At 47.7% G+C, this 14,082-nt stretch overlaps 1 protein-coding gene across 1 annotated transcript; it reads right to left on the bottom strand.

The window, feature by feature from the left end:
• Positions 1–1,672: 1,672 nt before the first annotated feature.
• On the bottom strand, positions 1,673–14,056 carry hyou1 (hypoxia up-regulated 1). The gene is made up of 24 exons (XM_008124239.3): positions 13,900–14,056; positions 12,605–12,698; positions 11,734–11,812; positions 11,434–11,588; positions 10,871–10,947; positions 10,507–10,688; positions 9,885–10,000; positions 9,520–9,703; positions 9,233–9,367; positions 9,050–9,132; positions 8,812–8,944; positions 8,469–8,656; positions 8,184–8,322; positions 8,033–8,093; positions 7,225–7,307; positions 6,752–6,940; positions 6,311–6,507; positions 6,118–6,205; positions 5,881–6,003; positions 5,573–5,706; positions 4,648–4,732; positions 4,303–4,555; positions 3,826–3,909; positions 1,673–3,635 (listed from the first exon to the last, which is right to left on the bottom strand). Exons 1-24 carry the CDS (start codon positions 13,949–13,951, stop codon positions 3,574–3,576), a joined length of 2,976 nt encoding a protein of 991 aa, XP_008122446.2. The 5' UTR covers positions 13,952–14,056; the 3' UTR covers positions 1,673–3,573.
• Positions 14,057–14,082: the final 26 nt, after the last annotated feature.

Raw genomic sequence — 14,082 nt, 5'->3', positions numbered from 1 at the left:
TTAGAATTTTTTAAAATACTAGTAGCCAGGTTGTGTTCATTTTCTTGACATTGTCCACATGCTTGTGGCGTTCAATGGCTTCTCTGTGTAGCTTGACATGGTGCTTGTTAGAATGGATTCCCCTATTTATTAATTATTTTATTTATTTACTACATTTATATCCCGCTTTTCTCACCCCGAAGGGGACTCACAGCGGCTTACAAATCAAATGAACAGACAATATATTATTAGCATAGCACAATATAAACATTAAATTACTATATTGTACTATATCATTATATGGTAATATTATTAGTAATAGTACATTTAATATATTATAATTCATATTATTATATTGTATTATTATTAGTATAATATTGTATTTCATTATACATTATTCCTGCCCTAGGCAGGAAGCAGCCAGGCTTTGAAGCTGATAGGCTATTCAGTGCTGATCAAGCTGGCCAATTGCACCATTCACTCGTGCCTCCAACAGAGAAGAGTTCTTTGTCCACTTGCCAACAGACCTCACAACCTCTGAAGATGCCTGCCATAGATGTGGGCGAAACGTCAGGAGAGAATGCTTCTGGAACATGGCTAGACTGCCTGGAAAACTCACAGCAACCCAGTGAGTCCAGTCATGAAAGCCTTCGACAACACATTTTATTACTCTATGATGATGATGATTATTATTATAGTAGAGTCTCACTTATCCAACGTTCTGGATTATCCAATGCAGCCTGTCTTTTAGTAGTCAATGTTTCTGTAGTCAATCATTTCAATACATTGTGATGTTTTGGTGCTAAATTCGTAAATACAGTTACTACATAACATTGCTGTGTATTGAACTGCTTTTTTTCTTATTTGTTGTAAAACATGATGTGTTGGTGCTTAATTTGTAAAATCATAATGTAATAGGCTTTTCCTGAATCCCTCCTTATTATCATCATCATCATTTAATTACTTATTAATCGCCCTCCATCCAAGATGCTCCAGGCGATTTACAAGATAAAATTGTAAAGGATAAAAACATATATACAAATATTGATAACATTAACATAGATCAAAAGCTCTAGTAAAGAGCTTTTATCCAACATATTGGGCCAGGCTGTGGGCCGGGCTGTGGCGCAGCTGGCTAGTAACCAGCTGCAATAAATCACTACTGACCGAGAGGTCATGAGTTCGAAGCCCGGGTCATGTTAAGCCACCGACCATTAAATAGCCGGCTTGCTGTTGACCTATGCAGCCCCAAAAGACAGTTGCATCTGTCAGTTAGGGAAATATAGGTACGCTTTAGGCAGGGGAGGCTAATTTAACTAATTTACAACATCATAAAACTGCCAGCAAAACACGAGGAATGGAATGAGGAAGTACAGCCACTACTGGACATTGAAGCAACAGCTCCCCGTGTGGCCGGAATCATGAAGCTGGAAAAAAAAAGTTAAATGCCTCTGTGTCTGTCTATATATGTTGTTTGTCTGTTGGCATTGAATGTTTGCCATATATGTGTTCATTGTAATCCGCCCCGAGTCCCCTTCGGGGTGAGAAAGAAGGGCAGGATATAAATACTGTAAATAAATAAATAAATAAAACATATTCACTTATCCAACGTTCTGCCAGCCCATTTATGTCGGATAAGTGAGACTCTACTGTATGATTATTATGAAAAGAAAATAACAAGGCAGCCAAGGTGTGTAGAAAAAGCAAATCCGTTTAATTGAAACCGCGTCTTCCAGAGGAGCGAGGACATTCCAACGTTCGGGCGACCCCGGACCCGTCCCTTTTCATCCTTCTGCAACGAGAGCGAACGGAACCCGGCAAGGAAGGAACGTCGGCGCGGAACCCAACGCCTCCGGACCAAGTGCCAATGTGGCAAACGGAGGCCTTATTTCTTTCCGTGGGGGACCCGATTCATTCGAAAGACTTCCAGGAAAAAAACCGAGGAACGGACAAGAAGAATGACCGCACAGCACAAGACACACGCCGGACAAGAAAGCAAAGATTTCACATTCAGGCGCTTCCTCTAAGGCCACGCATGGGCCAACTTCGGCCTTTCTTCCGGGTGTTTTGGACTGCAACTCCCAGCATTCCTAACAGCCTCAGGCCCCTTGATAGGAGACACATGTGGGAGCCACTATGGGGGAGAAGCACGAGATCCAGCATCCCCGTGTGTTGGGACGCTTAAGCGGCTGAGAGGGAAAAGGAAAGGGCCTGAGGCTGTTAGGAATGGTGGGAGTTGCAGTCCAAAACACCTGGAGGACCGAATTCGGACCATGCCCACTCTTGTCTCACAGTAGAATGCACCTTCCGCCCAAACAGTGAGGTTTTATTTCTAAATTAGCAAGCAATCCCGTTTGTACGCAAAAAGGCAAGCGTCTGATGCGCATTTAAGAGAGATCGAGGCCTGTCTGCCGACACAGAAAACCCAGGAAAAAAGGCAAGCTAAACTCCCCAAGCCCTGCGCAAGAAAATAAAAAAAACATAGTGGAATGAAGGGTAATGCGCAACTTGTGCATTACTAACAGATAATGTACTGTACTCTGTGGCAAAGTTTCCACGAAACCTTGCAAAATATTAAAGAGAATGAAACAAGACTGGTATTTCAAGAGCTTCATTTTTGGGGGGAAATAAAGAGGTTTTGCCTCCACTTTATGCCGACGGACAACCGAAGCGACTGGAAACCGAAGCGCCCGGATGTCTTGCTTCACAAGCCAAAAAGCAACCCAAACGGTCCCCCACTTCCAGGCTACGTAATCACCCGGGGAAGGGAATCAAACACGAGATAAACACGGAAACACACGCGTCAGCACACTTTGCAAACGATTCCGAGAGATCAGAAGCACAACAACGTGCCAACCGTAACAAACAAAGCCCAGTGCTGCCAGAAAAGAGGAAACTACAAACCTAAGGAGTCAATGCAACACATAAAGGGAAAAAATTATGTATCTGGGGATGGAATTTCAAGCTCTATTTTGGCCTCCTCTTCGATCATATCATCTGAAACTGGGATCCAACTTGGGCAAGTTGTGCCAATGACATTAAGCTGGAGCTGGGATATTTCATGGGAGCCTCACTCCCCGCTTCATCCCTACAACCATCTCCTGGTTGTAGATGCATGGCGTCCCTCTCACGATTCTCTCGAAGGGCTTTGCTTTCCCTTTTTGAGCGCTGGCTACTGCTTTTAGGGCCCTCCCGTTCCAACCGTTTTGATTACAGAGCAATGAGGTTGTATTCCAATCTGTTCCTTGCGCAGCGGGAGGCGAAGACAAAGCCCAGAGCGTCGGAGCTGTATGCCATTTGCCGGAAAGGTTTTGGGGTTTGTTTGAGGCGTGGCAGCTCAAGAGAGAGTGAGTATGGGCTTCCCGTCGGCCGAAAACCAGACCAAAACAAGGCAGTGAAGAGACAGACCGCACACCAACACCAACAGAAAGGACATTCCAAACAGGAGGGAGGCCTTTTTTTTTGGGCGGGGAGAAGAGTACAACTCTTGCTGTCAGTCTGTGCCATGAACTAGGTCTGTTTTTGAAACCACCAAGTGAACTGTAAATAAATAGGAGTTGATTGATGGGTGGTGGGAGGGGGGTTGAGGAACCGTTATAATTCATCGTTGGCTCGAGAATCTTCCCTTGGTTCAGGCGTTTTGTCGATCTGCGGGCCTGAGAGAAAGGAAGGAAGGAAGGAAGGAAGACAAATAAGCACATACACTACAACAGGCATGGGCAAACTTTGGACCTCAACTCCCTCCATTCCTAACAGCCTCAGGCCCTTTCCTTTCCCCCCTCAGCCGTTTTTACATATATATAAAACTGGGGAGATAAACAGGGTGATCTGGGGATGCTCTCTGACCTGTTCCTGGCCCCGACTCCCCCTCCAGCTGCACCGGCTCCTCCGTGGGGGGCTCTTGGACTGGGCTGGCATCCTCTGGTTGATCTGGAGGAGAAAAGGCCACTTGAGGTTACAAACAAGATGTCTTTCTGCATTAAAAATTCTCCACATTCCACATGGGGTTTGGTGGGAGATATACAATGGCCAAAGCGCAAACCCTACCCCCAGCAAAATAAATAGAAATAAACCTTTCGCACTAAGGGTCATGCAGAAACCCACAGGAAGTCTCCTGCAACTGCCCATTCTCCTATCTCCAGGACAGGACTCAGTTTCCCTATCTATCGATCCCAAGGAAGGCTGCCCATCCCTCTTTCCGTCTACTGATTGAGCCGAGTTCTTCTCTGGAGTCAAGTAGGGACTGGAGGCTTCCACAGAAACCCACAGGGAGACACATTTTGACCAAGGGGATCATTTTGGTTCCCTGCCAACCTCACTCACCTTCCTGCTTCTCCTCCTTGGGAGGGATGACCTTCTCGCCCTCAGGCCGCTCCGTGGCGTTCTTGCCTGTCTCCGTTTTTGTGGCGTTCTCCTTCTTCGGCGGCTTGGGCTTGGCAAACTTGGCCTTGTTGAGCAGGTACTGGACCTCCCGATCCAGGGCGGCAATCTTCAGCTCAATGTCTTTGGAGAGGAGGATGGGCTTCGCCGAGGGAGGCAACTTGTTCTGTTCAGCCAGAGTGGTGTTCTTCCACAGCTGAAAGGGAGCCAAAGGAAGCAATGTGTTAGAGCCCATTCCTCACTCCGACAGGGATGTTTCCAACCGAGTCCCCCGCATCCCTTCCTTACCGTTGTTTCATTTATAGCCTTTTCCAACGTGGTCAGCTCCACCTCTGTGAAGATTTGATCCACCTCCGGGATCATGCGAGCTCCTCTGCAAAACAGGAGAAAGGCATGAGGCCTGGCTCTGATTCAGATTCATACCTTTTGGCCGGAGCGGTTGGTGTGCGGGAGACAAAGACCTGCTTGGTACTGTGAATTTACGATGTTGTGTTGACTGCTTTGCCTATGTTTTGTTTTGCACTTGTTGTATTTTGTGTCACACTTTGAGTGTTTTATGAGCTGCCCCAAGTCCCTCTGGGAGATGGTGGCAAGATATAAATAAAGATTATTATTATGATTATTGCAATTCATTTCAGTCATTTAAATAGCTAAGATAACAACTCCTTTCAAAGTAAGTACAGTAGAGTCTCACTTATCCAAGCTAAACGGGCCGGCAGAAGCTTGGATAAGCGAATATCTTGGATAATAAGGAGGGATTAAGGAAAATTAGGTTATAATTTTACAAATTAAGCGCCAAAACATCATGTTATACAACAAATTTGACAGGAATAGTAGTTCAATACGCAATAATGTTATATTGTAATTGCTGTATTTACGAATTTAGCACCAAAATATCATGATATATTGAAAACATTGACTACAAAAATGGCTTGGCTAATCCAGAAGCTTGGATAAGTGAGACTCTACTGTAATTAAATAGTAAATAACACTTTCAAACTTTTCAAATCTTTGGAATTTACTTCTTTGCATTTTTTAAAAAAATCTGTATTTGTTTGAAATTTTCTGAAGCAGCTGAGAGGGAAAAGGAAGGGGCCTGAGGCTATGAGGAATGGTGGGAGTTCAAAACACCTGCAGGGAGGGCCCAAGTTGGCCCATGCCTGACCCAAAGCTTCCCCTCTGCCCCCTCACAAGCCCCTTCTCTCGTCCGTACTTGAGGAAGATGCTGGAATGGTTGAGCAGGCTCTCCAAGGCGGCCAAGCGGTCCGGCCACTTCCTCCTCTCCTCCACGCGGAAGAAGAGGCTCCGGCAAAGCTTCTTCAGCTCAGAGAGCCTCTCTTTCAGCTCCTGGGAACAGGAATCAAAACGATTTGGCGTCACATTGCAAGAAGCTCTCTCTTCACTTTCCCATGGTTCTGACAAGAAGGCTGACCCTGCTTCAGACCTCTCTCACAAGGCAAGGCCGCTCTTGTCCGTGCCTAACCATCCCTTGTCATGAAAGGTTCGCATGAGTATCCCAACCTTAGTTGTGGCCGTGTAACCCTCCTCTTCCATCCAGCTGGAAACTTCACTCAGCTTCTTGGTGATCTCCTCTCTCTCCTCCTCTGTGGAAACAAACTGGAACTCCTCCTGATAGAGCTTGTCCTGGGAGGGAGGAAGAGGGAGCCGTTCCTCTCAAACTGAATTCCCTTCAACCCCTTCCCTTCCCAGCTTTGTATCACCTGCAGGCTCTTTGTATCATCGGGGCCGCTCTCCTACCTGGGTCTCAAAGACAAAGGCCTCAAGGCTGTTGGCAGACTTCTCCCTCTCCTGCTTCTTGAGGTCCCTCTCCGTCAGCTCTTCCAACCTGGGATCAAAGGAAGCACCCAGAGTCACATCCGTCGTAGCAACAGCGAAAGCACCCCATGCAAATGGCGGCAGACCCAATCCCCGGAGAGCCTCCCAAACCTACTTCTTGATGGAGCCCTGCAGCTCCTCCGGCATCAGGTCCGGCACGTCGTTGACGTCCAGCTCCACGGCGATCTCCTCCACCAGCTTCTGCTTCTTGGGAGGCTTGGGCTTCACCACCTCCCCCTCCCCCTCCTCCACGGCTGCTTTGCTGCCTTCGGGGCTCTTGGTGGGCTCTTCTCCGGCCTTCTCTTGGGCCTCCTAATAAGAACAGCAGCTCTTTTCAGGGTTCAAGTCTATGATTCTGGACCCGAAGACTCAACATGGGGCTTCAGAAGGTTTTATTGATTTATTTCGTACCAAAAACATTGCATAATAAATTAGTATAAAATTGATTAAAAATAGGAGCATAAGTGGCTAAATATCTTTTGACCAAAAATGGGCAACAGTGACCACAGCCTCAAATAATTCTTCCTCCAAACCCCAAAGAATTGGGCTAACTCACCTGGGAGTCTGGCTTTTCCGGCTTTTCCTCTGGCTGTTCTGTGGCCACTGGCTCCTCCTCCCCAGCCTTCTCCTCCTGCGTTGGGGGCGGCGTTGGCGGATACTTCCCATCCTCCTCCTCGGCAGCGGCCCCAGCCTCATCCTTCGGACCCTCCTCCTTGTCGGGCTCTGCTTGGCTCTCTTCTTCTTCCTGGAGGAACAGAAACAGCAAATAGTGGCTGCAGGCAAGCAGAGAGGGGCCTGCCCCAAAGCCATTCACCTCATCTAGGGCCCCTATTGGTGCCAGGCTTGCTCTCTATGCTTCCAGCCAAGAGAGTCTTTGGGCTGAATGGTTAAAAAGGGAACTCTGGTGACTTGGCAATGTTTTCTCTTTCTCCGTTCCTTTCACTGTTATATTAATCCTCCTTTCTGACCCATGTTGGAAGCTGTGTCGGACTGAATTCAAGGGTCTGCCCCTTTGCAGCCAGGCCTCACCTGTACCGTCTCCGTTAGGTTTTCGGCAGCTTCCGGCACAGGGCTGCCTCCTCCAAAGAGGCTGGAGATGGTGTTCCCCAGTTCTGCCCAAAGAGGAGGAAAGAAAGAAAGAAAAAAAGGAAGGCAGGATCAGAAAGGTTCACATCCGTCCTGCCACCTGAACCTTCTTATCACATGAGGCAAAAGGGAACTTGGCCCTTGGCTTTGTGCAGAGAACACTGGGCGCATCCCTTTAGTGGGGTCTTCATTTTGGAGGCAGGGGAACCATTCGCCCTTCCTGCTCAGTAGCTGAAAATACAGCTGTCCAGTCACAATAATATCCTTCAGCATATGCAATTTTAACTACAGTATGACTTTTTAAAGTCACGTCCTGTGTCTACTGTATTTTAATCTCTGTTCTCTGTATTTGAATATGTGCATTTCCACAGACATATATTGTAATGTAGTTGTCCTACTGTAAGTTTTTATGAAACATGCCAGAGGAGAGGTGGGTAAGAAAGAGCATTATTATTATCACTATTATTTATTTTTATTTTATTATTATTTTATTGGTAGTATTAATTATTACTTTATTGTTATTATATTTTTACTATAATTTTAGTAGTAATACACGCACACACACATGAGAAAAATAATGTACTATGCCACACTGCAACTGAGTAATGGGGAGGAGACCTGGCTGTAATGGTAAGAGGCAGAACATAGGGAGCACTGGCCTTCTTCCCAACTCTCTGCCCCTCAAAGTCAATGCCGGGAACTAGATCAAGGCTTCCTTGCAGAAGAGGCAGATGCCATTGGGAAGGCTTACTTGTCAATGTGGATTCCTCCTCTGGCTTGTCCTCCACCACGGTCTCAAAGACGGATTCCACCTGGAAAATGACAGGCAAGCAAACAGTGAGACCCATCCGGAAAGGCCCAGTCGCGCCACAGGATCTGTGAAGCAGGGAGGCAACACGCACCCGATCGAGGCTCAGCACGCCGCTCTCGTCCATATTGAAATGGGCCTTGATGCCTTTGGACTCGTAATCCACGTGCTTCTTGAAGCTCTCGCCCACGCCACGCAGTTTCACCCGGGTGAGGTTCAAGGAGCCAAAGATCCTGGCAAGGCCAAAGGAAAGGTGGATGAGCCAAATGCCTGCCTACGGTCTATGCAGGCCACTTCACCTGAGCTATATGCAGAGCAGGGGAAGAAAAAGGGCGCCCCAAAAGTCTTGGGGGTGTGGGCACCCCACAAAGGCACTCACTGCAAGTCGGGCTCACTCAGGAAGCCCATGTCTGCGTAGTTGACGTGGAACTCAAAGTCGTCCGTGTAGCGGTTGAAGGTGATGACCTTGCGCTGGGGGTAAGGGGCCATGCGCTGGAAGAGGATCCGGCGGTTGTGCTTCAGGCTCTTGGGCTTGTCCTCCTCTTCCACCTCACGAGTGAACTCAACCTGAGGGTTTGGCAGAGGAGCAGAAAGCAAAGGGTCCTTGTTGCCGTGCTGGGCAGTTAGGTCTGGGTGCTCCAACGAAACTCCAAGGTGGGATGCGTCACCTCCACCCCTGCCCTTATCACATCCTGCTCCCCTCACGCTTGACAGAGACTCACCTGGATTGGGAAGACCGCTGCGTCCCGGACAATGAAGGGCTTCACCCTGAAGGCTTTGCTCAGGGCAGCTGCTTGGTAGACGGCGCCCATGGCAGCCGCTTCGTCCGCATTGATGTTCTTGCCCAGCTCCTCCCTGAGTTTGGAAAGAGAGCTTAAGCACCTTCTTGCTCTGGACAGAAAAAAAGGGCTGCAGCAGTGGCATGAGGAGGGCTGTGGAGCCCAGGCGGCGGGGACTTACTTGCCGACGGCTTTGAGCAGGAACTCCTGCACCTTGGGCACACGGGTGGCACCGCCAACGAGGATCACCTGGTCAATTTCACTCTGAGAAGTGGAGAACGATGCACAGTGTGAGCATCAGAAGGTGAGGCTCAGCCATACTTCCTTAACTTAGAACCATCATCATCATCTATCCCGCACTCACCAGACTCATCTCAGCGCTGCTTAGCGCCTGCTGCACGGGCCCAGACACCCGCAGGAACAAGTCGGAGCACAGATCCTCAAATTCCTGCCGTGTCACCTTGGCCTTGAAGTCAATGTCGTCTAACAAGCCCTCGATCTGGGAGAGAAGCCAAAAGGATCCCGTCTCACAGAGTTTCCCATACAACCTTCCCCATCACAAAACCATCGCAGACGGCTTCCACCCCTCTCCAGACTCTTCAGAACCATGTGCTGCAATGCATCGAACCCATTCCCGTGTGCCCAGCTGACCTGGGCCATATGGTCTGCATTGGCGCTTAGCACCGTTTTCACGCGGTTGGCTTCCTTCAGAAGTTTGGCCATGGCTCTGAGGTTTTTCCGGACATCCTTCGACGGATGCTGTTCGTTGAAGAGTTTGGCCAGATGGTCCCGAAGGCGCAGCTCCATCTCCAGGCCTCCCAGTGTGCGATCAAATCTGCGGTAAACAAAAAGACAGGTCACAGAAGCTGGAGTTAAGGCAAGGAAGCCCAGCAGCGACCTCTGGCTTGGTGGCGTTTCCCTTTTAGCCCAAACCCTGTTTCAATGCACATTATGCTTCACACAACGGACAATGGAAGTCTAACTGTAAGCCCAGGACGGAGGCAGAGAACTCTTACCCAACCCCTCGGATCTGCAACTGAGGCTGGGTCCCCGATTCCTTGCTCTTCACAGTTTGGTAGGTCACAATGGTGGACACCGTGCTGCTTGCTCCCATGTCATAGAACATTATGTTCTGCAAATCAACAAAGAACCACTTATTAAATAAAGCAGGGATGGAGTTGCATTGGGATTTTTTTTTAGATCAGCTCCATCTTCACTTCAGGTTTAAAAATAATAGAATAATATAATAATAAATATTTATTTATACCCTGCCACCAACTCGGGGTGGTTTACAAGGCACTCAAAGGTGCACACACCAAATACAAAAATTATAGAAACAATAACATAGAGCAATAAATATCTCCACAAAACCCCCTGGCTAAAATCTGTAAAATACAGGAATAGCTACAGGTATAAAACAATAATCAATCTCAGTCATGTAAAGTGCTTAGTGAATCTATGGGTCCTCACGTAGCTGCTTTGCTCTGAATCAGACCTAGCCTCGTCTCACTTGGTCAGCAAAGGGCAACAACGCCAAATTCCCCTGGCTTTGCAAAAAGCCAGATTCCCAAAGCAAAATGAGCCTGAATTCCAGGCAAAGCCTTCAACATCCCTCACATCACAGCGCCCTGTTTCCACCTGAGCGGTTGCATTGATGTCCTTCCTCCGGAAGACGCCATAGTTCAGGGCCACTGCAGTGTTGTCATTGATGAGCTGCAAGACCTTGAGGTTGGCCATCTTTGCAGCATGGAGGACGGCTCTCCTCTCGGCCTGGTTGAAGAAGGCCGGGACGGTGATGACGGCGTCCTTGATGGGCTGCTCTGCATAATGGGGAGGGGAGTCCGTTAGCGCTTGAGGTCTTTCGCGTGTCTTTTGGGGGGGGGGGGGAGGAGGGCTCAGCACATTTGTGACCCACTCCCTCAGTCACCCTCTTGCTAATGCCCACACCCAGGAGACAAAAGCAATGGCTGCCCTTTGACACACAGGCAGAGCCACTTCCAACCTGCAAACTCTTCAGCCAGTGCCCGAGAGTAGTTCAGGACCATGCCCAGGATCTCTTCTGGAGAATACTGCATTGTTCTACAAGGAGGACACAGAGGGAAAACATCCTGTGAAAGGCACCATTAAGTAAACTGGAAATGCTTTAGTGACAGCCTGTGTGTGTGTTGTGAAAGCCCCAAGAACGTTCTTGAGAGCAACATTTCATGCATTCCTATACTGGTGTGGGAATCTGAGGATCTAAAGTTGCCAGTCACAGGAGAAAATGCTGCTAGAACACAGCCATACAGCCCAGAAACCACACCACGCCCCAGTTATTCTGGCCCTGACAGCCTTCAACAATACATTCCTACACTTTTTTAAACTGTATACCGTTCTTTACCAGACACAAGGTTAAAACAATAGAGAACTATAACACTAATCATATAAAAAGCTAGAGCTCGGTTAAGTGCTACTGACCGGAATTTATTGAAACGAAACAAGCCTTTTCTGGTTCCCTATGCTTAAGGCACCTTAAAGTATCTATCTCTGGGAAAACACCTGGTCAGCCCCAAACTGGCCACTCACTTTGACAGGTGAAAGGTGACAGTCTCCCTCCTCGCATCCTTTACCAGCTCATGCTCTGGGAACCGTGACTGGAAAAGGACCACCTGGGGGTTATCCATGCGTTTGCCCAGCAAGTCCTGGAAGTACCGGAAGGCCACCTTTGGGTTCTTGATGCCCTATGGAAAAATAAAAACCTTACTGCATAGCCCCTTCCCTAGAATCACCCCAACTTTGCATCTCCTTGTGGAGAGTATAAATAAACACGACAATAATAACAACAATAACACAAAGCCTGAACTGTGGGCGACTCCTGGGGCTTACCATTCCCACAGCGCTGTCTCCAAAGAGGCGCTCGTTCTCCTTCAGCGTCACAGCCACCGGGGTTTTCCTCCGAGATTCCCTGAAGGGAAAAGGAAAGGGCACTGAAAAGCCTTCCTTTCACATTTGCAACCCACATCTTCCAGGCTGGGCAGGGATCCCCGTCTCTGCGCCATCCCCACTTCGTCTTGAGTGAGACTACAGAGTCTGAGGAGATGGATGAAGCTTCAGGACGGCAAGCTGATGTTGTCTCTGGCAGCGCAGTGAATTAGGAATTGAGATGGTTAGGAATCAGATGGTGCAATTGGTGCTTGGTTGCTCCATCGGTGTTAAAAGCCCTATCTCTACCACTCTGCTGTGAATTCCCATCTCAATTTTTTAAAGTAATTTTTATTGAAGTTTTCCACAAACAAGACATTATACATAATATATTATACATAAAATGGGGGAGGGGCAAAATCGGATCCAGGGTAAATGGAGGTGAAGGGGAAAGGAAACAAAAAGAGAAAAGAGAAGAAAAAAACACCCCCACACTCACACAAAATGCGGGGATAGACACTATTTAGTCTTTCATCCTTCCTTCGCGGGACCTTGAATTTATTTATTTTTAATTTTTATAGTCCTGGTTGCTCTATTATTGTCTATCTGAGTCTTCAATTTTAAGGCTTGTTTCTTACTGATTGTTCACATATTCTCTATATAAAGTCCAGTCTGTCTTTTTTATTGACTGACCCCTATGTACTTTTAATAAAAAAGTTAATTCGTTCATGTCTCGAATCTCTTCCATTTTTCCCATCTCAATTAAGTGCATTCCCTGGTACAATTAATTAAGATGCACCAGGTTCCAAGACAGCGTTGCTGCAGGCCCACTCACTTGTTTAAGACAATCTCCATGGGCACCCCAGGCTTGACGATGGCGATCTTCATAGATTCACTGCCCAAGTCCACTGACATCACCGCCAGGGAATCTGTAGGACAGAAGCACGGAGTTAAATGTGTCAGAAGCATCTCGGCATTACGTGACGTCACGGAGCAACCCTCTCATTCCAATAATGGGTTTCAAGAACTCAGAAAAAGACGGACAACCAATTGAGAATATACAATATGTCACGTTCCAGACATTAAGCATTCCAGAAGGGCCTTGCACTGTTAAGGGAAAGCCTTGGTGCTCTTGCTTCTGAACATGTGGCTTCTCAAAAGGTGGAAAATGCCTTCAAGGTTCTTTCAAATGCAAAGTTAAAATCATTGTGCCGCTCCATGACAACAGCGGGTAGAGCATTCCTTGCACAATGCAGTGACACTTCCTCAACATGCGCAGCAATAGATATGAAAGATAAGAGCTCCACAAGGCCACACGTGTCGGGAGGCCAGGCCACATCAGCATGGGAACAGGTTGTAGGAGTCTACACTGCCAGATAATCTGCAATCAGATCCTGGGATATAAAGCAGTGAGGATCCAGCCTCAGGAGTGTGATGTGACGGCGAATAAGGCCAATGTGATTCTATGCTACAAATAATGTGGCTTTTAGAGATGGGCCCCTTCTACACTGCCATATAATCCAGATTATCAAGGCAGATCATCCACATTATGTGCTTTGAAATGGATTATATGAGTCCACACAGTGATATAATCTGGTTCAAAACAGATAATCTCGATTTTAAATGGCAAGTGTCAAAGGGGATTCATTCAGGGCCCTTCTACACAGCTATATAATCCCGAATATCAAGGTAGACTATTCACAAGATCTGCTTTGAACCTGGTTATCTGAGTCCACACTGCCATATAATCCAGATTATCAAGGCAGATCATCCACATTATGTGCTTTGAAATGGATTCTATGAGGGCCTTTCCACACAGCCATATAACCCAGAATATCAAGGGCGATAATCCACATTATTTGCTTTGAACCAGATTGCATGAGTCCACACAGAGATATAATCTGGTTCAAAGCAGATAATCTGGACTTGAAATGGCAAGTGTCAAAGGGGATTCATTCAGGGCCCTTCTACACAGCTATATAATCACGAATATCAAGGCAGACCATTCACGAGATCTGCTTTGAACCGGGTTATCTGAGTCCACACTGCCATATAATCCGGTTCAAAGCAGAGAATGTGGGATTTTAACCCGGAAGCGCTCCCTCCAGGCCGGGGACCCCCCAGACTGACCGGAAAGGCCCGCTAGAAGCAGCAGGGCCAGCAGCAGCAGTAGGAGCCTCATCCCGGAGCCTTCCTTCTTCCCTTCCTCGGCCTCCTTCTTCCCGCTCGGATCCACAGAGAAGCTCCCCTATGTTCTCCCGACCGGCGGAAAAGCCTCAAGGACGCGGCGCCCGCTCATTGGCCCGCCCGGAG

This window comes from Anolis carolinensis, unplaced genomic scaffold (assembly GCF_035594765.1).
Source record: "Anolis carolinensis isolate JA03-04 unplaced genomic scaffold, rAnoCar3.1.pri scaffold_8, whole genome shotgun sequence".
Lineage (NCBI taxonomy): Eukaryota > Metazoa > Chordata > Lepidosauria > Squamata > Dactyloidae > Anolis > Anolis carolinensis.
Note: the sequence above shows the minus strand (reverse complement) of the source record. Positions and strands in the feature narration are given on the sequence as shown.